Here is a 27426-nt window from a genome sequence, read left to right as displayed (position 1 = left end):
AGCACTACCTGCTTCTCGGTACCAAGAGTTCCGTCTTCTCGGCACTGCGAACAGTTAGTTCCCCGTCCGAGGCCCCGAGAAGTGAGCTGAGAACATTAACAGAAAAAAAAAAAAAGAAACTAAAACTAGCTATACAGTTTAGTTTGGTTTTCCAACGTAGCAACGTTCGATGATCTGGCTTGCGTGCGTAGGTGCCTATGCTGGAAACCTGCCTGCTTGCTTCCTTGCTTATGAGAGGCCGCGGCCTAGTCGGTTGATGTATACGGCATCGATCTACGCTGCTTGTCGTAATCGCCGTCTCTCGTCGTCCGCAGCCGCGTTCAAGGACAGTGCCTATAGCTTCATTGCTCCTTTTGGTCGTAAGGTCTTTCGGAGCTAAGCCCGAGTCGTGGCGACAATGGGCGGCGTCGCGCTTCACCCACTCACCGACTTATCCTTTTTTTTTCTTCTGCCCAGCCTTTTTTGTCTCGCCTTGTGTTATCCCAGATCAGGAAGCAAGGGGGTGGGTGAAAAAAAGGGACGAAGAAGTAGAAGTAGAAGGGAGAGGGTTAGAGTATGCGAGTGAGGCGATCGAGTTCAGACAGTCCTTTTGGTTGATCTTGCGGTCTAATATGACGACAACGCTAAAAAAATCTTGTCAAACGCACACTTCGTGGAACTCGTGTATTTGAACTAAAAAAGCTTGTTCCTTCAGCGAATGATGACTCCAGAAAGGGACGTACAGAAGCCTACTTGGAGTGAGAAATTGGGATGAAAAGGGGGAAGACGCGCCAAGCCGCGTAACTGACGAATGCCGCGCCTGTTGAGACTTTCGGGATGATGGGAGCTGGCCGTCCCGGATGGGGGCAAAAAAAAAAAGTTCTAGTAAAAAAAAAAAACCTGTCAGCATCACGACAGACGGGGGGCGTCCTTGGCGCATCCCTCAACAAAGATGTTTCATGATTTCTCCCCCAGATCAAATCTCCTTCCTCGTGGGGTTGACCAAATGTGGAGAAGACGAAAGAATTGCCACGTCTTTGCTGTCTCTCTTCCCCTCTCTCGATCGAACTCGTCTGATGATGATGCCCACAGCTGGTGGTAAGCTGTTAGCGAGGAAGTGCGGATGTCTGATACTTTCAAAACTCACGTCAGCATAGGTAGGTAGGTGAAGTATAGAAACAGTGAGGAGGAAGAAAATGGAGGGGTGTGGGAAACTGAGGTTGGATACAGGGGAGGGGCTTGCAGGACGTCCGTTACTTCCGGTATTATTGTTACACTGTCCCTCGAGGGTCTTCCGAGCACGTTCAGGGGCGTTACCTGGACCATCTAGGCTTATAGCTAGATTTGCGGGCTCTTTGCCACCAACGCAAGTCTCGTATCATAGATGAAGGGTCTGGCCTCCTCGGCCGGCGCGGGGGGTTAGAGAAAGTCTCACACGGAGACTATCGCGCACCATGCCACGCCTTCTTCCTCCCATGTTTTAGGTGGTGATAGACCTAAAAGGCTACTCATGCCTAATATGGTTATCTTTAGCTGTTTAGGTTAGATTCCTCCTCGATCAGTAGATAGCTCAACTACCAGGTATGTAGGCAAGGGAGCCATACTTGGTGAAGAACTGGCCTCGAGGAGACCGGGACAAGGTTTCCGTAGGCATATCTCCGGGGCACATGCTTTAGTACGGCACACCATATCGCGTGCAGCTCTTGGCTAGATCACATCTTTGACAGCCGCATTAGTCTTGCCTCCCTAAAGGCTTGTATGCATTAAGCTCACAGTGGGTGCGTGTCTTGCGTGGGAATATCCCACCCCAAGATACTATTTTCATTACAGATCACCATCATCCTTTCTTGTCCGGATCAGCCCTTTTCAACCTCAGTTGCATTCCCCACACTATGTTAGTTGGAAGACCTGGCCCGTTCTCTCGGTTTGCTCGCCTGCAGCTCAACGTTGCCGATCACCCTCCGCTAACCGGCTTAACATAAATCTCATCGCCATCGCCGGCCGGCAAACTTCGCCATCCAGGATGCTTGATCGCGCTAGAGGAAGCAGCCTTGAATGCCTGCAGTAGCATGAAGCGCGCAATTCGACAACCCCGCAGATAATCTTCGAACGGTTCAGCCTATCCCATCCCAATCATCCTTCCCCAGCCTCCGTGTAGGTACCTAGTAGGTATGGGTGGCGGGCTACGGGGGCATCGGAGGTTACCAGGCCTTGAACACGTAGGACTAGGACCTAAATTCCAACCTGCAAGCGACCTATGTACGCAATTCGAAATGTACTAGAAATTAATTTGACAAAATGTATAACCTGCCGATGCCGCCGGCGCGTTTTACTCATTTCTTGATGCTACATCATGAGGTCATTTGACAGAAGACTAAGGTTACGATGCTCTTTCAGCGTGCCTAACGATTTGTTAGCATACCTACCTACATAGGTAGGCATCCGAGTGTGGTGGTGAACGCTATCTTCTATCAGCGCGCTCGCCCCTAGTAAAGGAAAAACAAAACAAAACATCGTGGGCTCTGTTGACAGAGTTGTGAAGGTGGTGGATACGTCAGCGTTCCAGTGGTGACGACCATGGCATAAACCGATAGCCGCCCAAACTCGGGTTACTCTTCTTGATATCGTCTAATGGCCGCCATGTTCTTGGTGTCTAGATTTCTAGCCGACCATCCACGTACTCTCTACACCATAAGACGGCCCACCTAGGTAGGTATGCACTAATATGCACGTCCTAAATCCTACCAACGACCACATCTTCAGGCCTATCGTGTATGTACTGGCGTATCGCCTTTTTGCCATCCGGTACTGCCACATCTTGGACCCTACAATGTAGAGATAGAGCCAAGACTACCAGACTCAAGTGGCAACTAATTGAATCACTTTCCGTTCATGCCAAGGAACGATCTCCGCTGGGGATCTAGGGGCGTTCTCGGGAGACGGAGGTGCTATAGCGGGAACTAACGAAACAGCCGGCCACTGGCTGATATCCATGTCACAACGTTAAAATGGTGTGGGAAGACTCTGACATTACATGCTTGTCGCGCCGTGGCGTCGGGAAGGGCCCTTTCCCCAATTTCTCGGGTTTATTCCCGTTTGCAGATTACAGAAAGATGTGACGGGGAAATAGATTCAATAGAGATATGTATATTATGAAAACGAACTACATAGCAAGCTCCACTGCGGCTGCGTCGTACCCTAGAGCCATCCGGCCATTAACCCGTAGTTCGCCAGATGATAAAGCCTTAACTATAGTAAAGATTTAATATTCCCCAATGGGTCAGCTTACAGGGACGGGCCATCAAAGGTACCAAAGGTACGGGGTAACTGAGACATGCTGATGGAAGCTCAGTCTGACACAACCTGCAGCCTTTTGGGAAAATTAGGCTATCTTAACAGAGGAGAAACGGAATGAAAACTGCATAGATACTGCAGTGAAATGTGACCTCTACTGATTCCCGGATTCTCAATGAGATTCAAAACGATCTCTCGATACCGGGCGCCCAGCAACGGGTTCATATTTTAATCTCTGCCAGGAGCGAAAACACTCGCGTCAATGCAATTGATACGCGAATGCCGATATACGTATAAAACGTATGGCTGGCATGGTCCAATTTAAAAAAAATAAAGGAGAGTTGTCAAAACCTACCGTGCAGACATCTTGCCGTCTCTATTGTGCGTTGCAGTTGCATGTTGGTATTAACGTAAGACACTTTACGTTAATACCCAACCATGTGCTATGAACGTGAGAGCTCAAAGTGGCATGTAGATGTGTTAATAGAGAAGAATATCCCGGAAGCTAGCCAACAACGTAACCAGAACATAGGGAAAAAAGAAAAGAAAAAGGAAACATAATACCCCCTTACAAGGAGTATTCGAAAATAGTTAAAATCCGATGCCCCGATGCCCTATGGTGTCAAAGCGTTGCGGGTTTCTTGTCGTCTAAATGCGGAGGCCGTGGAATTCCGCAAGAGCAATAAGACTTAATGTCAGGGCCGGTCTCTCTTGGGCAATGATGGCTCACGTCGGCAGAATCAAGCTTTAGAAGCCATCCATCGAAAGCGGGGAAGCGACTGGTGTCGTAACTTAAAGGGTATGTTATAAGTTACATCAAGGAGTAGATGGTGGTGAGCTTTGTCCAATAGGAGCGAGAAAGAATTGTTAGCTGGGACCAAGGTATCTGGGGCTGATAGGCACGCATCCATGTGTTTTTCCCTCACACTGATGGCAGCACGTGTGGGGGGTGAACCAGACAGTGTCAGAAACGCAGTGGGAGTGTAGGCTCATGCGTGGGAGGCGTAGTAGATACCAGGCCTGATGTATTGTTCTCTCCAATCATCATTCAGCTTATCCATGTAGACTGCCCTGCATACTGTCTGCACGAGAGCTCTTCAAGACATGCAAGGCTTCATGTCCGCTCACATCTCAGATTCACCACCTCACTGCAAGGCCTGTGAAAAAGCAATTGCTCCTCCGGGCATGTGCAGGCGAATGGCGAAACAAGAGACCGAGGTATACTAGACATCAAATAATTTTCATGACGATAGCAACACTACCAATGCGGACCATTAGTCGTGACCCTAGGCAGTATCTGCAAATTGCCTTCGGGATTCGTAGAACAGACCCCCATGGGAGGCGACGAGTACAGGCATGGAAGTGCTGTAAGCGCTACCAGTTCCAGATGTCTCTTTGAAGAGCATCTTATGTGATGCCCGTGGACATGAATGGCTGGCGAATGCACAGCGGACAGTGCAGTAACCCAGTCCAGGTATATTGTATATACTGTACCGATTCTCTACAAGGAGAAAACTTCTAGAAGTCTTGTAGAAGCATGGGTCGAGACAATTAGAAACCCAAAGACTCGGGTTCGGGCCCTTGAGTTCAGGCAGGTCATTGGACGACGATGAATGGTGAAATCCCGAAAGGTCAGCCTAGAGATCCATCATTTTAGCCGCGAAGATCTGCTCAAATCGAACGGCTGCGAAGCGCAAGACACTCGTCGTCCCGTAGGAGCTGACTGGGGTAATGTGTGACAGGCGACCAACAACGCGGGGTTCAGCGACAACGAAATAAGGAATGGTCTTGTCGTATCCGCGGGTCAACTTGCTCAATCAAGCTTTCCGGTTCAAAAGCCCCTGATAACGCACCAAATACTACATATGGGGTTTACAAGCGATATGGTGTCATTGACAACCCGTTAGACTGTCGATAGGTCATAGTAGATAGAAATCTTTAATTTTGCTTTTTTTTGCTTGTTCATTTCGCTGCTCGCTTTCAAGGGGCCCTGTAGGCCTGCACAGTTGACAAACCACTCGTATAATCGTGGTGGTGATCGCTAATGTGTTTCGACATTGGAAAAATGGCCGTAGAGGTGGCATCCATTATGGTCCGGGGGTCTGGTTGATGTGACGGGGCCAGGTCAGATTCAGGGGTCCAGTGTGTTGCTCACTGCCAAGCTTGGAAGTATGGGTGTGGAAGCGGCCACTAAGACGATACTCAAAGACCGGTCTTGTGATGCTGCAATTATGGCAGGCAGTGTTGGGTGTCTGGGGGAATCTGCCATGCCGGGCCAAAACCGAATGGTATGCTGGCATGGCAATGTTGCTTGAATTATCACATATCCCAACTTAAGCACCGAGAAGTGACGAAAGCCCAGCTCTAGGAATAAGCAACTTGCTCTAAACGGGCAAGGGAATTCTAGTGTTTTGTTGGGCTGATTTGTTGCAGCTAAACAAACCCAAATAGAGGCACTAGACAACTCAGCTAGAGTTTTGATGTCTCAGCTGTTTGCCTTTAGATTTTTCTTCTGGTTTGGAAAAGCCCCTGGCAGATCGTTAACCTCTTTGATGCTGACTCGGTAGCTGATTGCCGCAAAAGTGCAGGCTACAGCTGTCAAAATGTTGCGCATGATACCCCGTGGGCAATTATGTGGCACATCTTGCTTCAGAATGAACTACTGCAGTGTGACAGACAGACAGACAGACAGACAAACGAACTACGTATCAAGTAGACGAGGTTGAAGTAAGGTAAGAAGAATAAGACCATAGTCCCTAAGATAACGAGGTTACTCATAAGTAGCGGCGGAGAACAGCGGTAAGGATTGCTGTTGGGAATGGATGAAGGCGTGGAATACATATGTAGGTTAGGTGTCGCAATTCTTTCATTGCAGTCTGATACGAGATATGAGAATGTAATGTAAGGTAGGTAGATAGGTAGGTAACAATTGCAGGATGAAAGGTTTCGCAAGAGTGACCAAGAGTGACATGGTTGCTAGGGACCCGACAAGTTGGGTGAGCTCTTCGGTTGTAGCGTGGCACAACAGTATAATGCTGTTGCTACGAAGGGAACCGAAGGAAGGCGGCGATGATAGAGCCGGAGCATGTCGGAATGGTTGGTGGTGATCTATGATCGATGACGGTAAGGCACCCACGAAAAGATGAATAATAGAATTGGGCAGATAGAAACTGGCAGTCTGGAACAGGTGTGTGGGAGACCAGGACATTCTTCGGTGGGCTGGGGGAGAGGAGAAAATTTTCACAAGATCGTGACATGGGAAATCTTGGGATGGGGGTGGATTCAGTCATTCAATACAAAGAAAAATGCAGGAAGAATTACAATTGGGGAGAATGGAAGAATAGGAAGGAATTAACAAAAAGAACAGTAAAAACAAATATAATGAGAAGATAAAAATAGGTAAGAAATAAACATATGTAGCAATAAAGTGAAATACATAATGAAATAAAGTAAATGGAATACAAAAACAAGAGTTGAGGGGGGGAAGAACCTGAAAAATGGAAAACTGGGGGTAGAAAAAAAAAGCAGACTTATACTAAACGGGGCAAGTAAATTCGTAAGTTACATTTAATCGTTTATCGGGCCGGGCCAGCACTTTCGCGATATTCGATGTTTTTTTTTCTTTTCAAACTTAACTTAGTCTAAATTCGGATAGGGCTGGGCATCTGCAAACATGAAGTTCATACATTAATATCCATGATTCCATGGATATGTAATGTACCTACATAAAGTAGCCTACTATTTTAGCACCTGTTCTCTTACTGTCAACATACATAGATCCATTGATCCTGCATGAAACCAAGAAGGAAAAGAAAAACGTGATGGACATGATGGAGTTTTCACTTTAGGTAGGCAATGTATAGTTACATAGTAAGCTGCTTTACGTTTTAATTCATACCGACATTCGACTCAACCTGCAAAACTGAATATTGAATATTGACATTGGTTAAGGCAAGGTTGCTCACTCAGTGAAGTAATTCGTTACATGAATTACGAACTACATTACGAATTACATACTACTAAGTAGTTGAATCGGCGCGTACGGCGCGCCGGCTTTTAAATGACATTGTTGCAATATTACGGTGCATATACCAATTCCGTTTCCCGCACCTATAAGATTCATGCACAATCGTTCCAAGGTTGGCATCCAGGTCGAGCACGTGTGCCCTAACCTACCTGGTAGGGTATTTTATAGGTAGTCGATACAGTATGGTGGTAACTACATAGGTACCTAATGGTTACTGTAACACATGGGTGTATTACAGTGTATTACAGTAATTGAGAACCGAAACGGTAGGGTATTGTATGTAGTTATTGTATGTGGTGTATGTATTGTGCCTGCCCAGCACCTGTTAAATGTTGAGAACCTTACTTTACTATGTAATTATTACTAACACTTTGAGCATTTGGACCCTTTAAGTCTTTGAATCTACACAGTACATACCCAAAGTACACACATACCTATGTAAATCAAAGTCGTTTCTATTTGCTTTTGACTCGGATTTCTTTCTCTCCCACGTGTATATGTAGTAAGGGTCTAGGAGGTTTCACATTCAACTATTGCTGACCTCAGCAACAGATCTGTCTTGTGGCTTCTCGGACTTTTCCATCATTCTTCGGGACATCTAACTTATACGCCTATTGGGTACTTTCTTGGCACTGGCAACGGCGACGACACAGTCCTTGACTCCTCTATGCGCCTACCTACATGAATATAACCTTCAGAGAGTCGCAAAGTTCCATGTTGTTTGTCCAAGTTGTCTCTCCCAGTTCCCCTCAAGCCAAGAACGGGACGGCCCTTTTGGCTTGCATCAATCTATGAACCATCGATTTACCTACATACATTAATAGCTATATATGTAAATAGAAGCAGTAGGTATACATAGTAGAGCATTGGACAGTCTGGACTTGGCAATAGGGCACCTACATACATACTATGTAGGCACATATATAGGTATATGCCTGTAGGTAGGATTCTGTATTTGTCGTGCTCGGAGTTACCAAAAATGAAAAATCTTCAAGTATTATCATTGTCCGTCTGAAAGTGCTCTCTGTATTGAGTGCTCTTGGCCTTCAATTTTACCATGCGCCTCAAGTCGTCGCTTGGCGAATCGAGGCCAAACTACTGTCGTATTGCTCAAAGAGCGCCTACTTCTATGCAATATTCACTTGATACGAAACACTTGGCAGCCAAGCTTAGATATATAGATTCCTGCTGCGAGGGCCCATTTCGCTGAATTTCATGACCGACGTAGATATGACCTGGAGATGAAGGTCCATAAGGACCCGAATGCACAGATGCATATTACATTGGGTATACATGATACGCAGGATACGCAGGAGGATAGGCACGCATGATATTTAAAAATAAGGCTGTCAATTCCCCATCGCTGGAAGGTTTGCGCGCCGTTCCTTCGGGATGTCATACAATACTGATCTACAGGTAGGTACAATATTTATAGGTGAGCATTGTTTTGCCCATGGGGGTCAAACCGACTGGGCTAGGGGTTCGCCGCACCAGTACAGCGACCGCCTCAGAATCTCGCTCGTGTCCCGATCCATGATCTACGAAATGAGGATTCATTGCCAACCTGTAACCTAACTATGTATAGCTATTTCGCCAAGCAAAATTCGTAGACACACACGTACACGCAAACATCGGATCGGCCTCATTAGAAACTATCTGGATGCGATTTGCCAAGGGCCAAGACGGGCGCTGAGTGTTTGTTGATATCATCCATAGGCGGTAGTCGAATTTCACATAGCACCCAAGAGTTGCAATTTGTACGCTCCCACTGACGTTGAAAAGTACATGATCTGAGTCCAGACGCTCTCGGAAGGTCCCGCGATTCCCGGATCAATGACCGACTTACACTACAGTGAGCCCGCATGTAGGCAGGCTCATGTGCCAAGAAAACAGATGCGCAGCTGTGATTCAGATCCTAAAATAATATGCATACATAGGTAAGATACGTAGTAGGGAGTATCCTTCCAACCTACTCTCAGTCGTCAGAAATCCAACCTAGACTTTCGCAATTAGGGGACACAAACGAATGATAGCCGAGGAGTTGAAGGAAGCTGGCCGGCCGGCCTGGGGGGATTTTTAGTTGGGATAACTATGTAATAGTTAAGTGGAAACATAATAAACCGTCTTGACACCGTAAAGTTGGGTGAAGCTCCCAACTAACTAATCCCACATAAGCCAGCCCGGTCAGTTGAGCTACCCAGCTTAGCTTAGTAGTTTGAAAATAATAATACCTACTACGGTCTTTGCATAACATGGACCATAATACATTAGGTAGGTAGGTAGGTAGGTAGGTATGTAGGTATGTAGGTACAATATTATATACAACAAATTTGAACAAGATACACAAAATATAATACAATATGTACGAAGTATTAGACCCATCTCACTTCTGTGCGTCCGTCTGCAACGGAACGCTTTCTATTCCCAATCGCGGCATCGCATCCCTGTCCTAAACCTGTGAGTGATCCCGCCCTTGGCGGACTTTCGCCTGCTAACATGCCCCCCCGTCTATTCCTCATAAATCGAAGCTAAGGAAGTAGGGGTAGGCAAGGTAGGCTGAGAAGCGCAGCTCGCGGTTGGCTGGCTCGGCGTGGGTTGAAGGTCCTCCCAACACCGATGCAATGCCCAGAGATTTCTTGGTATGTCTTGGGGGGAAACCTTGTACCTACATTTGATACTCTACATACCACTTACATACTTACTTACATACCTAGTACATCGCAGTAGTCTACTTAACTCTTGTACCTACCTACATATGTACTAGGTAGTTTCGTATGTATGTACGTATGTACGTAAGTACGTACATAGTTACATGTAGTTATGGATGTAGGTAGTTCTACACGCTTGAACTTTGCAAGCCGCAACCGCGAATATGTTGTACATAGGCTCAGTTCGCACTAGACGCAGTAATCAAGGTCCTCGTTTACCATGCCCACCTTTCCTCTCTCGCCCTTTACCTACTTGAGTATCACCGTGCTAGTTATTCATCATCTGGATTCGAAAGGGACGTTTCCAGGCCAAACCAGAGGCGGGTAGGACACCCCCCCCCCTAGCCAACCCACAGCTCCGTCATTGTTAGCCATGCCTGGGACGCCATTAGCCCGTGATGACATTCATCAACAAGTATATTCCCGGCTAGGTTTGCTGTAGAGGGACTAGGTAAGTACTTTTCTCTCTACTTCGCTTTGGGCTTCTACTTTGAACTTCGCGACTCTCTCATCCCACCAGGTAAATGATAAGCCTGCCCACCTACATAGACCTAACAACTCATCCTGACTTCGACTCTTTAAACATCGCCCGTTCCCCCTTCCCGTGCCGACTAGTTCCGTCAGTCCCCATTGCCCTCTCTCACACTTTAGACGCTGCCGCCTTGTGTTGTGTAGTGTTGATGTTTTGATACAAGATACATCTACATCTACAACTACATCTATATACATACTACATACTAACCTACATACATCCACTTTGCGCATCCACAACTACATCCACCACCGCGCAGACACAAACATTGGGAACATCTAACTATACTATACATACCTCTCTAGGTTACCTACCTAAGGTCGTCTTGTCCTCTTTGCCTGCGTACTTGCCTACCTTCCTAGCCTGCCTAGACATAACCCATACCTATGTATATCTATAGGTATACAGTCTAACCGAAACTACGTTGACCTAGCTTTGTTAGCCGAGTTCTCCCAAGACCCTGGCCAATCTAGTTTCAACTCGATCTAATACTTCGTATGTACACGAGTTTGAGGGTATCAGGTACCCCGTGTCTGGAGTTTTCTGTTAGGAAAACAACGGAAAGGACTTACACCTAACTCAGTCATACATCTCCGAATTCTCCATCAAAGGCAGGGCCTTTTCCCGGTCATACTCTATTAGCCGCATAGCACCGCCGAAAATACATCACGCTGCACTGTGCGGTTCTAGCTAGCTAGCCAGCCCTGGAAGCCGACGGATGATCAGCACGCTGAGATACATGCGTTGAAACTTCAATTCACCTATCTTTTTCGGATTATTTTTAATTATTATTAGTTTTTTTTGCGGCTCCTTGACGGGGTAACAAAAAAAAACAATATTAATTATTATAACAACTTTTTGAACAAAAAGAAAGAGAAAAAAGAAGAAGAGAAGTTTCTACTAAAGACCACAAACCAAATCGATTTCAACTTTTGAAAATAAAAATAAAAAAAATAAAAAAGAATTTTCCAAGCGAAGAACAAAAATCTCCACTCAATCAATCAAATCATTATCTTTTCTTAGACTGGCGCATCCTTTCTTCTTGCCATTCTTTCATCATTTGCCGCGACGCCGTATTCCTCCCCCGGCCCAAGGCTCGGTCATAGTCGATAATATTCAATAATACTTCCACCTACGATACCGAACTGGCCTAACTACCCTAACTACCACCATTACCACCATTACCACCATTACCAAAGTTCCCAAAATTCACAAGCCAGCTGGACAACAAACTGGATATCTTGAATATCTGGTTATTGGATATCACCTAAGCAAGCTGCCACCTCACAGGCTGTTTTAACTTACACCAGACACAACTTGACCAGCCCACCAGCCCACCAACCCACTTACATACTTACATACTTACCTTACTTACATACACTTACATACCTACCTTTGAACGTTGCTTTACAACTACGTACAAGCTTTCCATCCATCTGTCTGTCTGGCAACCCTACCTCACCTTCCCAGGTTCTTACTTTAAAGTACAGTACCCTGGGAGATGCGTGCATAAGGGATTTGCTACTACATTCATACATACATCCAATACATCCACAACCTGCCTCTCTGCCTACCTAACTTGCCTATCTACCTATTTACCTACCTACCTATTTACCTACCTGACCTACCTGCCAGCCAACTTAACCTGTCTCTACTTACTTCCCAGTTCCCCGTTGCAGTGTGTCTTTGGTTCGCTGCAACGCAACCTTGAGCGCAGCGCAGCGCAACGTACCGCAACGCAAGCCTACTAAGCTTATTAGTTACCTATACGGAATACGTTTATGTTACTCGGGCCTTTGTTTGCCCCCCCCAAAAAACCCCAAACGCCCACGTTCCCAGCGCAGCAGCCTCGGGCCACTTACTGAAGCACCAACCGTTTCTAAGGTTCCTTTGGTCCCTTTCGCTTGAACGAACCCGTTGCTTTGGGTTTCCCTCTCCCTCTCTGTTTTTTTATTATTATATCTTTATTTAGATTAATATTTCTTTTTTTGTTCTTACTGTCGAACGTCACTCGTTGCGACATACCGAGTAATTCCGATTTCCTCTGAATTTCTCGACCATACGTTTTAATCGAAATCCACCACCACCAAAAGCGCACACACAATGTTAATCAACGGCGAGAAGTGGGCTTGCGAAGCTTGTGTAAGGGGACATCGAGTTAGTAATTGTCAACATTCAGGTGAGTGAAGCGCAATTGTTGTCGCATTTTCTTTTGCATTGCCTGGTATTTCTCTTTATGCTGTTATATTTTATATTTTATTTTCATTTTTTTCTACTTGCATTTCGTCCTGTTACCAAAGACAAAACCGAAGCTTGTGACGGCATTACCATGTTTTGCGATCACTACCATTGCCATGGCTATGACCACTATTATCACCATCGCGGGGCACCGGATGAGACAAAGTCATTGGCTCTCAAGCCATAGGAAAGACCGGGAAGAAGCAAAAAAAAAAAAAAAAAGAAAAAAGAATTGACTTGGAGATCGCATATCTATCTCCTTTTATATCTATTTTTATATTTTGCATCTACTACCACATTACCTATACATACATACATACAGCAACCATTTATACAAAGAAACAGAAAAAGGAACAGTCTCACTTACACATAATGCGCAACTCATCTAGATCGGCAATTACAACACATCAACAAAAAAGGCCGGCCCGTGTCGCAATGCCAACATTGCCGCTCGATGCGCAAGTCGCGATCATCTCACGTCAAATGCGATTGCGGCGAGAAGACGCATAAATGCGCCCATCTAAAGCAGACGCTGGAAGGACACAAGGGTGAGCGGCCAATTCCCCAATTCAAAGCAAGATACAATAATAGCTATATGTATTATATATTACATTATATTTTATATGTGCTATTACATCCATCTACCATACATACATGATCACAACAACCAAACCAAACCAAAAACTATAAAAGACCTATGCTATGGTGTCTGACTTGATTCTTATTTTCCGTCCGTTCGCAGACAGCTGCTGTTGCAACCACGGCGGCCGATGCACCTGCTCGCACAAGAAGGAGCCGTCCCTCGACACGGTGCCGGAGTCCGACTCGGAAGCGGAGGTGGAAGTGCTGCTGCAGTCCACGACGAAGCCGAGAGCGACGACCCGCCGACGGCGCACCAACACGACGCACTCCGAGCCCATCCTCAGCTTCGACGAGAACGGCCACCACAAGCCCGCGCAGCGCCACACCAAGGCCTCCCAGAAGAGCGGCCCCTACTCCGTCACCCGCGCCTCCAACAACAACAACAACAACTCCTCCTCCGCCTCCTCCGCATCCATGCACCGCACCACGAGCGCCAGCAGCCTCGGCACGAAGTCCTCCTCCGTCGGGCGCTCGCGCGCCGGCTCCTCCTCGTCGCCGGACCGCCACGCCGCGCGGCTAACCAAGTCCGCGCAAGCCTCGCCCTCCATCGAGAGCACCTCGTCCTCGTCCTCGTCGTCCTCCTCCTTCCAACAGCTAAACGGCCAGCTGCCGCCACTAGATCTGTCAGCGATCCGGTATCCGGACTACGCGTCGACGTCGTCGTCGTCGTTCGACCTGTTCAGCGGGATCTCGGACTACGAGCCGCCGATGTTCAGCGCGGGGCTGAGCGCCGCCTCCGTCGACTGGGCGCAGTACGACGGGCTGGAGCTCAAGGGCGCCGACGGCCTGACGCCCTCGAGCTTTGACCAGACGCAGTCGTACATGGGGCTCGACTTCGGCGGTAGCGGTAGCGGTAGCGGCAGCGGCGCCGGCGCGTCCGGGTCCGCGACCGAGCCGACGCTCACCTCGAACTCGGGCGACGTGTCCGAGACCGAGGACTTCATGTCCGCGTTCAGCGGGGAGCCGCAGTTCGACACGACGGCCGGGTTCCGGGGCGCGGGGAGCTACCTGGGGATGTCGGCGTCGTCGTCGTGCGCGGCGGCGGCGGCGGCGGCGGCGCAGCACCAGCACCCTGGCGCGGCAGACCTCAACAACCTCGACTTCGACCAGTTCAAGGGCACGGCGGCGGCGAGCAAGCTGCTCGCGACGCAGCACGCGTCGGCATCCTTCGCGGACGACAGCAGCAGCTCCGTCTTCCCGTCGCTCGTCGACGAGGACTCCTACTGGGGCATGAACAACTTCACCGACGGCATCACGCACTCCCCGGATCCGCTGGTCTCGGGCATGTGGGATACCGCGTAAACGGAAAAGCCCCAACAACAAAATCTCCGGTACATATATATATATATGTGTGTGTGTGTGTGGTGGTGGGATGCTACTCAAGAAACCTAGCAAACCACAACAGCCAGCCACACACACGCTTCTACGACCCAGTTCGATCGAAATTTCAAATCAAAGCTACGGGGGAAACAGTGAACGAATGAAAGAAACTCAACAAAATCTACGCACAAAAAAAAAAAGAGAAAAAAAAACTTCAATCTGAACTAAAGCTAAACTAGATATACATACATATATATATAACTACCACTACGTTAACCTGACTTTGCATGCGGGAAAGAAAAAATCACGGCGAGACAGAGAGAGAGAGACAGAGAGAGGGAGAGAGAAGGGGGCGCTTTGGGTTGGGTTATGACAATCAAACCAAAAAAAAACCACACACTGGCAGGTTCCAAATTATAATGGCAATTCGGAATTTCCAGAAAGCGGGTTTTCCATCCATCGTTTTGTCATCATCTTTCTTGTTACTTTTTTTTTTTTTTTTTCTGCTTTTCTTTTCTCGTTACATATACTATATAAATATACACATATATACATAGGTATCTACTATATTAGGTATGATCTTCAATTGTTCTTATGGGACGGGGTGGGATAGGGGATTAGGGGGAGGAAGGGAAGGGGAGCACAGGGAAGGGAATGGGCAAAGGGGGGAGGCAGGCTGGCTGGCTTTTTTTCTTTTTTTTTTCTTCAACACATTTTCATCGCGCCGCTGCATCTTCATCGTCTCTTTCAAATCCAGGTTTTTTTTTTATGAGATACCACGCGCTCTATGAACAAAACAAATTATCTTATATCTGAAAACTCATGTTGTTGTTGTTGTTGTTGTCGTTGTTATCTATTATCTATCTACTGCTTATACTTTACTTACACATATTCTCGTTCATCTTCGTATATACCTACACATACGCCTCAGGGAAAGAAATTCTCTTTGGTCATTCGCGTTCTCTTTCTTTCTTTCTTTTGTTAGCCCCCCTTACTCCTTACATTTTATTTTCTGTTCATAGCATGTTATATATAACCCTGGTTAAGGGACCTCCATCGAATGGACAAAGGCGCAGGATGCAAACTTCCTCGGAGAAAGGACGGATTATATTATTGTCATTTTTTATCTTCTATCATCATCTCCTTGTTCCGGGATGATTGGGGCAGGTACTCGCTGTTTTTAGGGTGGCAGATTTCAGATTCAGATTTTCCATGAGCAATGCGGGTCTTCGAGTGGGCGTTCTGGGCAAGAGGAGTAGTAGCAGCAGCAGCAGCAGCAAGCAGAAGAAGGATGTTTGTTTGCTCTTTGAAATTTTCTTATTCCTTTGGGTTTGGTCTGGTTTCGGTTCGGGTCGGCTTCTTCCTCTTCAAGTTCCCATACGGGACGAACAGCTCGCGCACGCATTTACAACACATTTGAAACTTTGACCTTTTCTTCTTCTTCTTCTTTTCCTCTTCTGAAATCGTCAAATCCGTACATATTATTCTTCCAGCTGCATCCTGTTGCAGCTGTCATCCCCCCACCCCCCCTTTTTTTTTTCTTAAGAAACCCGCCCACACTCCCCCTTAACTTTTTAGACTCAGACCCTCAACGGGCTGAGAGAGTAAAGACAGAGAGAGCATATGAGAGAGAGATAGCGCGCATGTGAGAGGCGGTCTGTTTCAAAACTACCTTGTTTCCTGCACATAGATTAGAAGTACAGCAGCGCGTGCGTATGTATGTATGTAAGTAGAGAGAGGAGCCTTGGAAATGGGCGTTTCGGTACACTCGGTTAGAAAAGGCAAAGAAAGACAAGTCTTCCCAAAAAAGAAATCGCCAACAAACTACCCTAACTAGGGGATGGGGGGGATTGGGGGTGGGGTGGAAGACAAATCGGAGTCGCTCAGCTCACAAAACTCTCTCGCGATTCCTTTCCACCTGCCTGCCACCCACCCCCCGTAATCTTTCTTTCCCTCTCGTCTGGCTTGGTACGGTATACACTTGCCTATTTCGGTAGATTGTTCATCTATAACAGCCCTTTGCTATAGTATAATAACAGAAAAAACCGTTATTCTAAATTATAATAACGCCGCCCGGAAGTGTCTTTTGCATGTGTCGATCCGCTTGCTGACTAGAGCTTTTGCGACTGACTGGATCGAGGAGCTTGCATGCTCTCTTCCCACCTGCCCCCCATTCCTCTCCCTTGCCGGCCGCGGCGAAGAGGCTCCGTTTAAAAGGTTTGGCGGGGGGGTGGTTCTCTTCTTTCATAGCTACCTAGCTAGGGGAAGGGGGGCCAAGAAGGACTAGGTAGCTAGCATGACAAATCCCCGTTTCTGCAGAAAAGGTGGGAGCCGAACGTTGCGAACAAGTAACTACTACAAGGGCAAGCAAAGAGAGTGAGAGAGATTGGAACGGTCCACCAAGGTGCGTCTTGGTAGGCTCCAGAAGAATTTCCTGTTCCTGCAGCCGATGTCGCGACCTGCGCGAGAGAGCGGGCGGGTCAAGCCCTTGTCTTGTCTGCCATTGTTGTGTTAGAGAAAAGAAAAAAAAGAGGAGAATTGGGACCGCATTGCATTTGCTATTTTTTTTTTGTTAGGTCTTGTCCTCGAAAAAGAGAGGAACAAACGAAGATCTTCAAAATTTAAAAGAAATTGCGGCGTGTAGAAAGCGCCGAAACAATGGAGAAGGGAAGAGAGAGAGAGAGCCTGAGAGGAGGAGGAGACGCGCGCCGCAAATGATGTGCAAAGCTAACTCAGCAGCATTCAACCGGTGATTGCAAATGGAAGGTCTTCAACAAAAAAAAAATTGATTTGATTTGATTTGATTTGATTTGATTTGATTTGATTGTTCTTATTGATTCAATTTTTTTCTTCTTAATTCCCTCTCACTTTCTTCCCGGGAGTCTCGGCGCGTGCGCAGCATAGGTCTCTTACTCAGCCCTCGCGATGCCGGTGGGTGGAAAGGCAGGGGTGGATAGGAACCGACGGGCGGACGGGACGAAAGATTAGGGAAGTAGAGACATAGAATATAAGTTACAGGCAGGCAAGTAGATAGCGTTCTAGAAGCGGGACGTGGTGGAACAATGACGGGACTTCCAAGAAACGTCCAAGATATTTATTTGTTTGGCAAGAATTTAGAAAAACCGCCGAGAGAGGGCTGGGCAACAGCCGGGGGGAGGAGGAGGAGGAGGACTGTACTGTTATTTATGCAGAGAACCAAGACCCCTAGGTATGAGGCTTCACCTGACTGACTGATCAGAAACCCAGGATATGTGAGAACTAGAAAAAAGGGAGATGTTACAGACATATAGAGAGAAATTAAACCTCTCATACAAGTGACGACATTATGGTACCATTCAGATTCAGGTACACGTGCAAGATCGGATGCTGAAAGGGATCACTTGGCATTGATTCGTCCTGGAATTCTCTCAGAGGCGCCGCCGGGACGGATAGATTCGGGCGGATTACGTAGCTAACAACTGTCTAACCTAGTTAACTTCTTAAGTTAGGTAGGTTATTTGCCCTACGCACACCAAACCAAACCAAACCAACCCCCTTACCCGGGAACGGAGAAGTTCACCGGAATGAAGAAAAAGGCTGAACGACGGAAGCCATCCCATCCCCTCCCTATATCGGTTCTCAACCTTACCTACGTTCGCGATGCTTGCCTTGCCCCGATTTCGTCTCTCCTTCCTTTCCTGCCCCCTCTCTTTCTCCCACTACCCACCTTACGGGGCTTTTGTACGGAATCCGAATTTTTTCTCGGGGGGGTTATTTTTCAACATCGAAGGGCACCCCCGCGCTAACACGGGGACTACCTACCTACCTAACCTTTCAATTCCGTTACTAATTACATATGCAATTGGGGCAGCTAGCTCCGGCATTACTTAACTCACCTACATACGTATCGTCACTATGGATACCTACCATGCCCTCCTTTTTTTTCCCAACTCCCCTCTCTGGCGCGGGCAATACATATATGGTTGGTGTTCCCTCTATGCCGCTAGATCCGGGTTTGTTCCACAGCAGACATGTATGTGTGTAATGTATGGATGCTAGCGTCATCACGCCCGACTTAGTATAATGGTAGGAGGCCGTCTGTTCATTCCCCTCTGTAGGTAGGTAAGGTAGCTAGCTAGCTGGGGCGGTTATCGAGCGCATCAAGTGGCTCATCACGGGCTCCTCACTATCCATATTTTGTGGCATAAGGTACCTATGTAGGGGCAAGGTCCACGGAGTTTTTGTCGGCCAAGGGGGGTGACGCCTACGGCACAGGTACAGTATATATACCAAGCGGAGTCAGGATCTCCGACGAATTTTAGCTAGCTAGGTACTGCCAGCCAACTCGCCTCATTAGTTGGCATGGGTACTCCATCCAGGATGTTGTTTTCAGGATTCTTTTTATATAACGGAAACACATGGTTCGCGCAGCACTAACTATATATCACTGGCTGGCCCCGATCCAGCGTGCCGGTATGGACACGTACCTGTGTAACAGTGTAAAGAAGATCCCATCACTACAGAACCCGATCTGTTCCAATGAGGTGAGCCAAGGAGCCGTAGGGTAGGATCGCAGTGTGACTACCTAGTACCTACTACCTAGGCACACAGGGCACACCTACATGAGGAAAGCCGACAAGGAGAACCAGACCTAAAGGGAAAAGGGGGGACGCCCTAAAGGGGCGTATGATGGTCAACACTGCTGATTTGTGTGCCTTCTGGGACCACTTATTGCGTGTGCCTCAAGGTAGTAAAAAGATGATCTTGAAAACCAGATTTCCTGGTACGTAGGAACCACATGCAGACTTTTTTGGATGTGCATGTGGTCACTTTCCCTTTTCGGTGCTTGGTCTGATGTGATTGGTGTAGAGCATATGCAAGTATGTACACTTGTCGTTATGCCAGCATACGACTTGACTTACCTCCCACTTACTAGGTACAGTAAATACCGAGCAACTCAGATCTGCACTGAGTTTGGTGGGTGATCTTGGTGATCTCTAGGGATACATATACCTAACCTTAGGGTATTACTTTCAATCCAAATTTGTTGAAGGTGAGAAACCACAATATTTAATTGGGTGGTAACCTATCTTGATTATCCCCTAAATCCACATGTGCACTATTTTACAAGTAGCTCCGATGTTACTATTCGTGTAACTCGACATTATTGTATCCATGTGTTTTCTTGCATCGCCGGTTGGGTTTTGTAAGGACTCCATGTCAAAAGTACTAGGCCAGGTAGATGTAGGTAGACTGCGTTAGGCAGTATAGTAAGCACCGCGATAGCTTATTCTCATGTCCTTCTAGATTGGCTTGTGGCAATGTCTGCCACTTCCATCGTTACTAGATAGCCCTAGATGACTATCCATTTACTTGCGAACAAACCTCAACATGCTTACCCACAAAGCAAACTACTATTTGAAAACTTGCTTGGAAATGTATTCTGGCAACGAGTTCTGACACTCCCTGAAAGGTTCCAGGAAAAGGAACAAAAGACCACCAGAATCCGGATGCCTCTTGCAGAATCATGACCAGAAACAAGAAAGGTCTGTCGAATATAGTATAGAGAGTATATATGCCCCCTGAGAGATGTAGAACGACGAGTATCTCCTAAATTTGGCATACATCAACATTCGCAAGAGGTCAGAAAACAATGCACCATGATGTAGACTATTGTCATTTGTATCTACTATATGTTAGGACGTTATAATACAGGTTAAGGGAGGGAGGCGTACACTTTGGTTGTTCTAGGAGAGGCTATCGTATTGTTGATGACTGCCCGTTGGCCAGAACATTCAAGTAACCACCTCGAGTGAGTATTGAGGGATCAAATCCAGCATCGCTATAATTATCACTTGTTCTAAGTGATACCGAATCTGCACCCTTTTCTGGCTTGGCAACATTGGTTTCCGATGCCGTGGCTAAATCAGCAAGATGCTGTAGGCTCTGGTTTGCAGCAGCAGTCTGAGCAGTGGAAGGTCGAACGTGCTCTGCAATACGATCCCTTATTACCGCATCCCAAGTCGACGGCGCCAGATTCGAGTCCAAAAGTTGCTTCAAAAGTAAGATGACTTCATCGCGTGTCTTTTCAACCTTGACGAGCTCGATCAATACTAACGCGACTAGGCAAAAGAAGTGATGATTGAGTGGACTCAGTAGTTGCGTGTTCGTGAGCAAGAGCTCTACCGTCTCCTTGCAAGGCCATAGGATATCGGTAGACTTTGCATTGGTCTGAAACAGATAAGCCAATAATCTGCTATGCCAGTAGACCATGTGTATTATTGGGTGACTTGATGGTGTGATGCTCTGGGGAAGAATCTCCCGGAAGAGTTCGATAGATAGATTGAAGAAGGAACTCAATATCGGGGCAGCACCCGAGTCAGGGGAGAGAGCTTTAGGGGGGGCCAAGGAGACTGGCGCAAAATGGCCCAGGATGTTCGACAGACCTACTCATGGTTAGCATTGTATTTCGTGTGTAAGAAAGTTGGTACTTACGCGCTAAATGGTATACATGCTCTCCCAGGACCGAGTTTAAGCTGGGAAGTATGACTACACTGTCGTTTGGTATGAATAAGGGGCTTGCAGTCGCGATCGCATTCCATCGATCCAACATGACCAATGTCCACCAAGCTCGAATGGCCATATTCTCGATCGAATCGGGTTCCAGTTGTCCATCTACGGTCGTCTCCTGGCTAGAAACGTGTAGTCTCATCGAATAAGCTAAGCCAACGGCACGTCCCAACACGGAGGCTTTAGAAGGGCCTCCGTGCTCACCTTTTAATGAGGATGGGCCATAATTGTCCGTGGCAATAGCCGTCAATATGAGGGATTGGAGATGCACGAGATTCATGATCGGCGTCCTCGGAGTGGAGTCGGATTCCCAATCTGCAAGTAGCCGTGCAGCAGAACCAATATCGCCATTGGTATATAAACCAGGGATAGATACAAATGACTGCATACTACCATAGAGCGCTTCAACAAATGCATCCCGAAGTACAGGTGGACATTGTGCTAGTTGTCCTTCGACGGCTGCTTTGCTTGCGGCAAGTAAGGGGAAGCACGTGTGGACGACATTAAGGTAGCCACTGAAGGCGTCGTCGTTTAGCTCACGAGTTGAGCCATTGGTATTAAGATCGAGTGGCACTGGCTCTGACTCGAGAGTATTGGTTGTAGCTGGGCGAGATGGCGTGTCTGGCTCGGTCCTAGGGAGAGGTTGGGGTGCCAACCCATTAGCGGAATAAGGAGGTGGTTTTAAGGTGCTAGCCGGAGTTTGATAAGGCTGAATAGCTCGGGGTTCGGAGCTCCATGTTGCCTGGCGCGAACTGTTAGGTGTTGCAAAGTCCCCGCCAGATATGCTTGAATAGGGCCTCTTTCGACTATTATCCTCTGGCAGACCAGAGGAATTGAATATGTCACCCGAGTCTCTCCTAGCAGTAGTTAGGAGTTCCGCAAGACCATCCACGTTGCCTCCTTCGCTTGCTAGCTTTCCCTCGATGTGGTGTATTCGATCCGCAAGCTCTTTGATATACCCTTTGCTAGGGCCACGTTTTTGAGGAATTCTGCTAAAGAGACAGCGAATTGAAGAGCGACGGCAGTTGGAGCAGGGCTCCTCGCCATTTTCCGAAACAGCATCGCATTTCACCTTTTTTCTACGACATTCATCACAAGCGCGAGATACCTTGGAACGTTTCCTGGGCGGGATGTTATGGTCTGGGAAAGCTGCGGCGTGGACGGCGTAATGCTGAGCTAGCTGCTCTGGCGTACCCTGCGGCTGCAAATGAGGGGGCTGTTGCTGGAGATGTTGTGGTTGGTGAGGTAAAGAGATTTGTTGATGCTCATGCTGGTAATGCTCTTGAGGGATATATTCATGGCCTGGCTGTTGATTATGTGGGATGGTGGGTTGCTCTGGGTGCAGGGGCTGGTGATTATTGGCCAAGCTCTCTTGTTTTTGGGGTTCTTGTTCCAAAACATGACTTTCATGGCCATTATGTTGTGGTATCTGGTCCTGACGCATTTGATCCTGCTGTATTTGGTCTTGGTGTATTTGATCCTGTTGCATCTGATCTTGTTGCATATGGTCATGCTGCATTTGTTCCTGTTGCAACTGGTCGTCTGGTTGCTGAGGTTCTGATTCGTCAGGTTCGGAATGGGCATTGGCTATAGCATTTCGAAGATTGGCCTCCTCGTGAGAATCAAGCGTAGGCATGCCTTGACTGAGACCTGCGCCAAGTTGAGCTGCAATACGCAATTCTTCGGCGCTCGTAAATGTCGAGCGAGCATCTTGCAAGGGCCCGGTAGATTCAGTCTCTTGCGGTTGGTCTTGTTGGTCTTGTTGGTCTTGTGGTTGGTCTTGTGGTTGGTCTTGTGGTTGGTCTTGTGGTTGGTCTTGCGGTTCCTGCTGGTCTACATGTGAGTCTTCGTATTGTGCACCGTTCTGCGCATCGGGAGCGGGCATTGGATACTGTGGCACGTCGACAGCATCCTCCTGCACTTCAGAGATGGTGTCCTGCAACATAGGATCTATATCTGGAGGCATGGTGATGGGGTTGCTCTATGAAAGACGCGTCGAAAGTTACAAAATGGATGGCGATGGAAGTGCTGATTATATATAGCTGGAGATGTAGTAGATACTGTCAGTTGACGCGACAGCAGCAACAAACAATGAATTGTTGTATCTCGGTTAGTCAAAGTTGTATGATGCACGGGTGCGACAATTCGTCAACCTCGACAGTCGCGTTATATGAAGAGTTCGTGTTATTTCTGTTATTTCTGTTTTTTCACCTGCGATTAAAAATTGTTAGAATCACATAGGACCGAAGACGATAAGGACAAGATCAATGACAATTGATGATAGCAATATTATATTAATAACATAATATTGCCCCTTCGAGTTCTAGGTAATTAGAAATATTTTGAAGTCATGTAAAACATATTTACATCGTAACGCCGACATGGCGAGTGAAGGATGTAACAGCTCCATGTCCAAATGCAAACCAGGGAACAATGAAACAAGGGAAGTAAAAAAGTTCTCAAAAAAAAGGACAAAGTAGAAAATAAGACTTGAACAAGTTTGAAAATCAGACTGGACATACCTGTGACGATTCTTCCCAATAAATGGGGATGGAAAATAGATGAACGAGTTCCGAATTTGCCCAGAAAACGGAGGAGGAAGAACATGAACAGCCGATGGTGTCGGTTTTAACCCAGTTGCCAGGTTGGAGAACTGGGGGCTGTTTTACTTTTTTTTTCTTTTTTTTTTTTTTCTTTGACAAACCCAAATTGACGATTCAAAAGTCAATCCTAATTCTCGGAGACGGGAAAAGGTTTCGTGTTGAGAGGATCAAATCAGGTGTGGCGGCGAAAGGAAAGAGGGAGTTGGAAAAAGAATTTTGCGGAGTGCGGATCGCCATTCAATTATTTTGTGTGCTGGGTTTGGCATTTTATTTTAGTAGCATAAACGGATATATGCATACTCATATATAAATATTATGCGTATAAAACCCATTGTATACTGTGCATGGACCAGTTAACTAACACCTAGAATATTTAAAGATACATATAGCCTCTCTTGTAGTCCCCCTTATTATTAGTGATCCAATCTCCGCCGTGCTTGCTCTATTTATCCTCCATATGAAATTGATAAAAAGCAAGAGGCAAATGAATTCAATGTTAAATTATGAGGCTTGATCCAAATACTTAACCCTCTTGGCTCTCGTCTCTCCTCTTACTCCAGAATCCCTTCCCATAACTAACGAGAATCTCTTCACCCCTTGCAATCCCCACACCAGTCTTCTTCCCAGCGTTCTTACCCGCAGGCAGGACGAACACGGCCATACACCTTTCGCCCCTCCTTGGATCCCAGCACTCTTTAAACTCGCTGTTTGCCCGCTCCTTCACGCCCCTGTAGTCATTGACGAAGCGGGCCTCGTTGCCGGCCCTGTCCGCATCAACCGCCAGCGCCCCCTCGTGATCCAGCCAGAGATCGTAGTCTGATTTCTCATGGGCAGCGCTGTGCGGCAGCGCAGACGAGTGCACTATACCGTAGTATGGCAGAATGAGAGAGCCTGGGGCAAGTTGCCTTGCGGCGAATAGCCCTGCTTGGCCATTTGCGGGGTGTGAGGGGTCGTGGATGGGAACGATTCTCACGAGAGCCGAAGGACCTCGCGAGAGGTCTCGTACGATCTCGGCATGGAGATCGGGTGGCCGGGTGCTAAGGAGTTGCCGCTGGGGCTTGGTGATGTGAGGTGCGTAGGCAGGCTGCGAGAGATACGGGATTACTGTAGGCCAGTTCTTCGGTGTTGCAGAATTCCCCATTGCCTGAGTTCACGAAGGTTTCAAGGTTTGTTATGTTGGTAGTTGGGGATATAATCTTTAGTATGGAGAAAATGGACCCCTCTCGCATGAGTAACAGCACATGAGCTTTACGAACTGTGATTTGATTGGCTTAAGCAAGCTTGTGCTTACCTTTATCAACATCGAAGTCTTTTCACCACGTTAAAGTTATAGGGATAATGCACATACTATAAAAGTTTCTACGAATACATGTATGGAAGCAGAGTTTATTTATACATTATTAGAATGAGATTAAGGTGAATACATAAGGTGAATGAATGTGTACCTAGTTCAGTCCGGTACTATGTCAAGCATTCAATGTCATAGCCAGGGACTCAAATGATCCTAAACAACTTGAATAATGATGACCGGCGAGTGTGAAATCTATTCATACTAGCCTAGATACCTGAACTAGGAAATGAGCCAACAGAAATGCGAAGAAATCTTTAAAGCCAGCCCATACGAGACAAGTTACCCTAATCTTTACATTACGATCCATGTGGACTGTCGTACTGCTTAGAAGAAGACTTCGAGCCGACCAGCTTCCATGATGATGGACTGGACCTTGTTGCGATTGTTCTGCAAGAGACCCAGGACTTCGGATTCAAATTTCGCGAGGCTGCTGGCCTGCGAGTCTGGAGAACCAACCTCCTGCACTGATGCTTGAAATTTCCTTGGCTTATCTAGTGTGCCTAATCTGTCTTCTGCGTCTGGTAACGAGTCTAGCTCGACGGTGGTAGGAGATTCTGCTGGCGGAAATCTAGGAAATACAGGCATGGTAGATTGCGCATCAGCCATGTCTATCTCCTTAGAATAGCCCAGTTGGACATCCCGAGTGTTACTGTTGCCGCCGTAATGGACATTGGAGTCATCCTTCATTTCGACATCAACGGGTTTGGTCCAAGATTTTGGGACTTGCATGCTATAAGCTCGCGGCTTGTGTTTGGTATAATTCTTGCTTACAGCATTTGTGGTAATCCGATGGCTGAAAAACCTGCGACCTGGTGAGAGGTATGAGGAGATCTCAGCAGCACTGTAGTCGTCCATGATGTTTAATATCAACAGAAAATTAACGAAGGAAATGTATAAATGCAATTCGAGTTCAATGGCACAAGGCCTACTTACCTATTTCACTTACCTGGTGTTTGTCCGGAGACGTCCTAACCTGGGGGCTAGTTTTTGATGTTAGTTGTCGTGTTGTCGAGTTGGAAAACTTCAAGAGTCCTGGGCTCGTTGGCGAACAAGCGCCTTTATATGATAACAGTTCACACAATGTCTAGACAGGCATATTAGGGGGTATCCGCACACAACAGAGGCATTGTCTTGGGGAAGTGTCTTTGACCTGTGTACGGGCGTACGTATTCACGACAATGAATTCTTCCAGATGTCTCATTTCTCTTTGAAACTCTCAACCAAGCCTTTTGTTAGATACTAGGTAGGCAAGCATTGTGTATACCAATGATTTAGGCTAGGTACCTCGGTAGGTACATCGTAGGTGTGTATGAATATTAAGCCTTTCAATGTTACAATGTTATCATGATGAGAGCTCTGACAACATGGACCAATGGATCAATGTATCAAGGAGACAATGATGGTATGTATGGTCATTTTTGAAAGGCGGCACTGTCACTTTTGTATAAGTAATGTTATAAGTAGTGTTATAAGTAATGTTCTAATTTTACCTCCCACAGCCTTGCGGTATCCACCAACCCAGACTGCCGGTTCTGAGATCTTCATCGCATGTGCAATGATGTACATTGATGATAACTACGTACAATACATAGGTACAATACACACATACATGAACAACATCATTGAAGATCACGGCACGCTAGCCCGAAACAACTAAGCCCATCTAGGCAAGTACTCGCCCTCAAGCGCTGAACTTGACTGAAGACGTCAGGAGCATTCGGTCCTGTGTGGTGTGGAAAGGGAAGGCAAAAGAAGAAATCTGAATCATGTCCAGGGCTATTATTACTCATCTACGCTGTGTACCTGCCTGACCTGCCAGCCACAATGCTGCCACATAGTACCTAGGGTATCAAGTAGGCACCTGGGCAGCTCAGCTTAATCCTTACTAGGTACAGTACAATACAATACAAATACAAATACAGTAGTATCAAAAATACAGTAGTATCAAGTGCTGCAATGCGACACTCTAACCTAGATCTATTACATCAGACCTTAAAAATCTGATACCAATTGCCTCTCTTTGCATGCCACATGCTGGTTAATGCTGGTTACGTAGTACATACGACCTGTCACAACCTAATCTTGTCTTTTCTTTGTACATCAAACTGATCAATCAATCACCCTTCACCGATGGTACCTGGTTTGGCCCTATGCATCGATCCCCCCCTGCTATCATCTTCTTG

The 27426-nt window shown here is 46.9% G+C and overlaps 6 protein-coding genes across 6 annotated transcripts; 3 read left to right on the top strand and 3 right to left on the bottom strand.

Moving 5' to 3' along the window:
- Positions 1-13303: 13303 nt before the first annotated feature.
- On the top strand, positions 13304-15349 carry GGS25DRAFT_485836 (uncharacterized protein). The gene has a single exon (XM_049260578.1). It carries the CDS (start codon positions 13481-13483, stop codon positions 14720-14722), a length of 1242 nt encoding a protein of 413 aa, XP_049117672.1. The 5' UTR covers positions 13304-13480; the 3' UTR covers positions 14723-15349.
- A 16-nt stretch (positions 15350-15365) lies between these two features.
- On the top strand, positions 15366-17549 carry GGS25DRAFT_485835 (uncharacterized protein). Its single transcript, XM_049260577.1, has one exon. It carries the CDS (start codon positions 15563-15565, stop codon positions 15896-15898), a length of 336 nt encoding a protein of 111 aa, XP_049117671.1. The 5' UTR covers positions 15366-15562; the 3' UTR covers positions 15899-17549.
- Positions 17550-17567: 18 nt separating this feature from the next.
- GGS25DRAFT_485834 (uncharacterized protein) lies at positions 17568-18115 on the bottom strand. Its single transcript, XM_049260576.1, has one exon. It carries the CDS (start codon positions 18048-18050, stop codon positions 17835-17837), a length of 216 nt encoding a protein of 71 aa, XP_049117670.1. The 5' UTR covers positions 18051-18115; the 3' UTR covers positions 17568-17834.
- Positions 18116-18272: 157 nt separating this feature from the next.
- Positions 18273-18850, top strand: GGS25DRAFT_485833 (uncharacterized protein). The gene has a single exon (XM_049260575.1). It carries the CDS (start codon positions 18380-18382, stop codon positions 18608-18610), a length of 231 nt encoding a protein of 76 aa, XP_049117669.1. The 5' UTR covers positions 18273-18379; the 3' UTR covers positions 18611-18850.
- Positions 18851-20338: 1488 nt separating this feature from the next.
- GGS25DRAFT_228709 (uncharacterized protein) lies at positions 20339-23437 on the bottom strand. The gene is made up of 3 exons (XM_049257007.1): positions 21215-23437; positions 20455-21165; positions 20339-20405 (listed from the first exon to the last, which is right to left on the bottom strand). The coding sequence occupies exons 1-2, from the start codon at positions 23253-23255 to the stop codon at positions 20477-20479; spliced, it is 2730 nt and encodes a 909-aa protein (XP_049117668.1). The 5' UTR covers positions 23256-23437; the 3' UTR covers positions 20339-20405; positions 20455-20476.
- Positions 23438-24208: 771 nt separating this feature from the next.
- Positions 24209-25302, bottom strand: GGS25DRAFT_485829 (uncharacterized protein). The gene has a single exon (XM_049260574.1). The coding sequence runs from the start codon at positions 25031-25033 to the stop codon at positions 24416-24418; it is 618 nt and encodes a 205-aa protein (XP_049117667.1). The 5' UTR covers positions 25034-25302; the 3' UTR covers positions 24209-24415.
- Between the last annotated feature and the right edge of the window lie 2124 nt (positions 25303-27426).

The sequence above is a fragment of the Hypoxylon fragiforme genome (assembly GCF_022984875.1).
Source record: "Hypoxylon fragiforme strain CBS 206.31 chromosome Unknown GGS25scaffold_4, whole genome shotgun sequence".
Taxonomy (NCBI): Eukaryota; Fungi; Ascomycota; class Sordariomycetes; order Xylariales; family Hypoxylaceae; genus Hypoxylon; species Hypoxylon fragiforme.
The sequence above is the reverse complement of the archived record's forward strand: the minus strand, read 5'-3'. Positions and strand labels throughout refer to the sequence as shown.

Bases quoted from the DNA above. Each gene is read 5' to 3' on its own strand.
- GGS25DRAFT_485836 (XM_049260578.1), top strand. From the start codon at position 13,481: ATGGTGTCTGACTTGATTCTTATTTTCCGTCCGTTCGCAGACAGCTGC.
- GGS25DRAFT_485833 (XM_049260575.1), top strand. From the start codon at position 18,380: ATGCTTGCCTTGCCCCGATTTCGTCTCTCCTTCCTTTCCTGCCCCCTC.
- GGS25DRAFT_228709 (XM_049257007.1), bottom strand. From the start codon at position 23,255: ATGCCTCCAGATATAGATCCTATGTTGCAGGACACCATCTCTGAAGTG. The intron at 21,166-21,214 runs GTAAGTACCAAC...AACCATGAGTAG, and splicing joins GCATGTATACCATTTAGCGC to GTCTGTCGAACATCCTGGGC.
- GGS25DRAFT_485829 (XM_049260574.1), bottom strand. From the start codon at position 25,033: ATGGGGAATTCTGCAACACCGAAGAACTGGCCTACAGTAATCCCGTAT.
- GGS25DRAFT_485834 (XM_049260576.1), bottom strand. From the start codon at position 18,050: ATGAGAGGTTTAATTTCTCTCTATATGTCTGTAACATCTCCCTTTTTT.
- GGS25DRAFT_485835 (XM_049260577.1), top strand. From the start codon at position 15,563: ATGTTGTTGTTGTTGTTGTTGTCGTTGTTATCTATTATCTATCTACTG.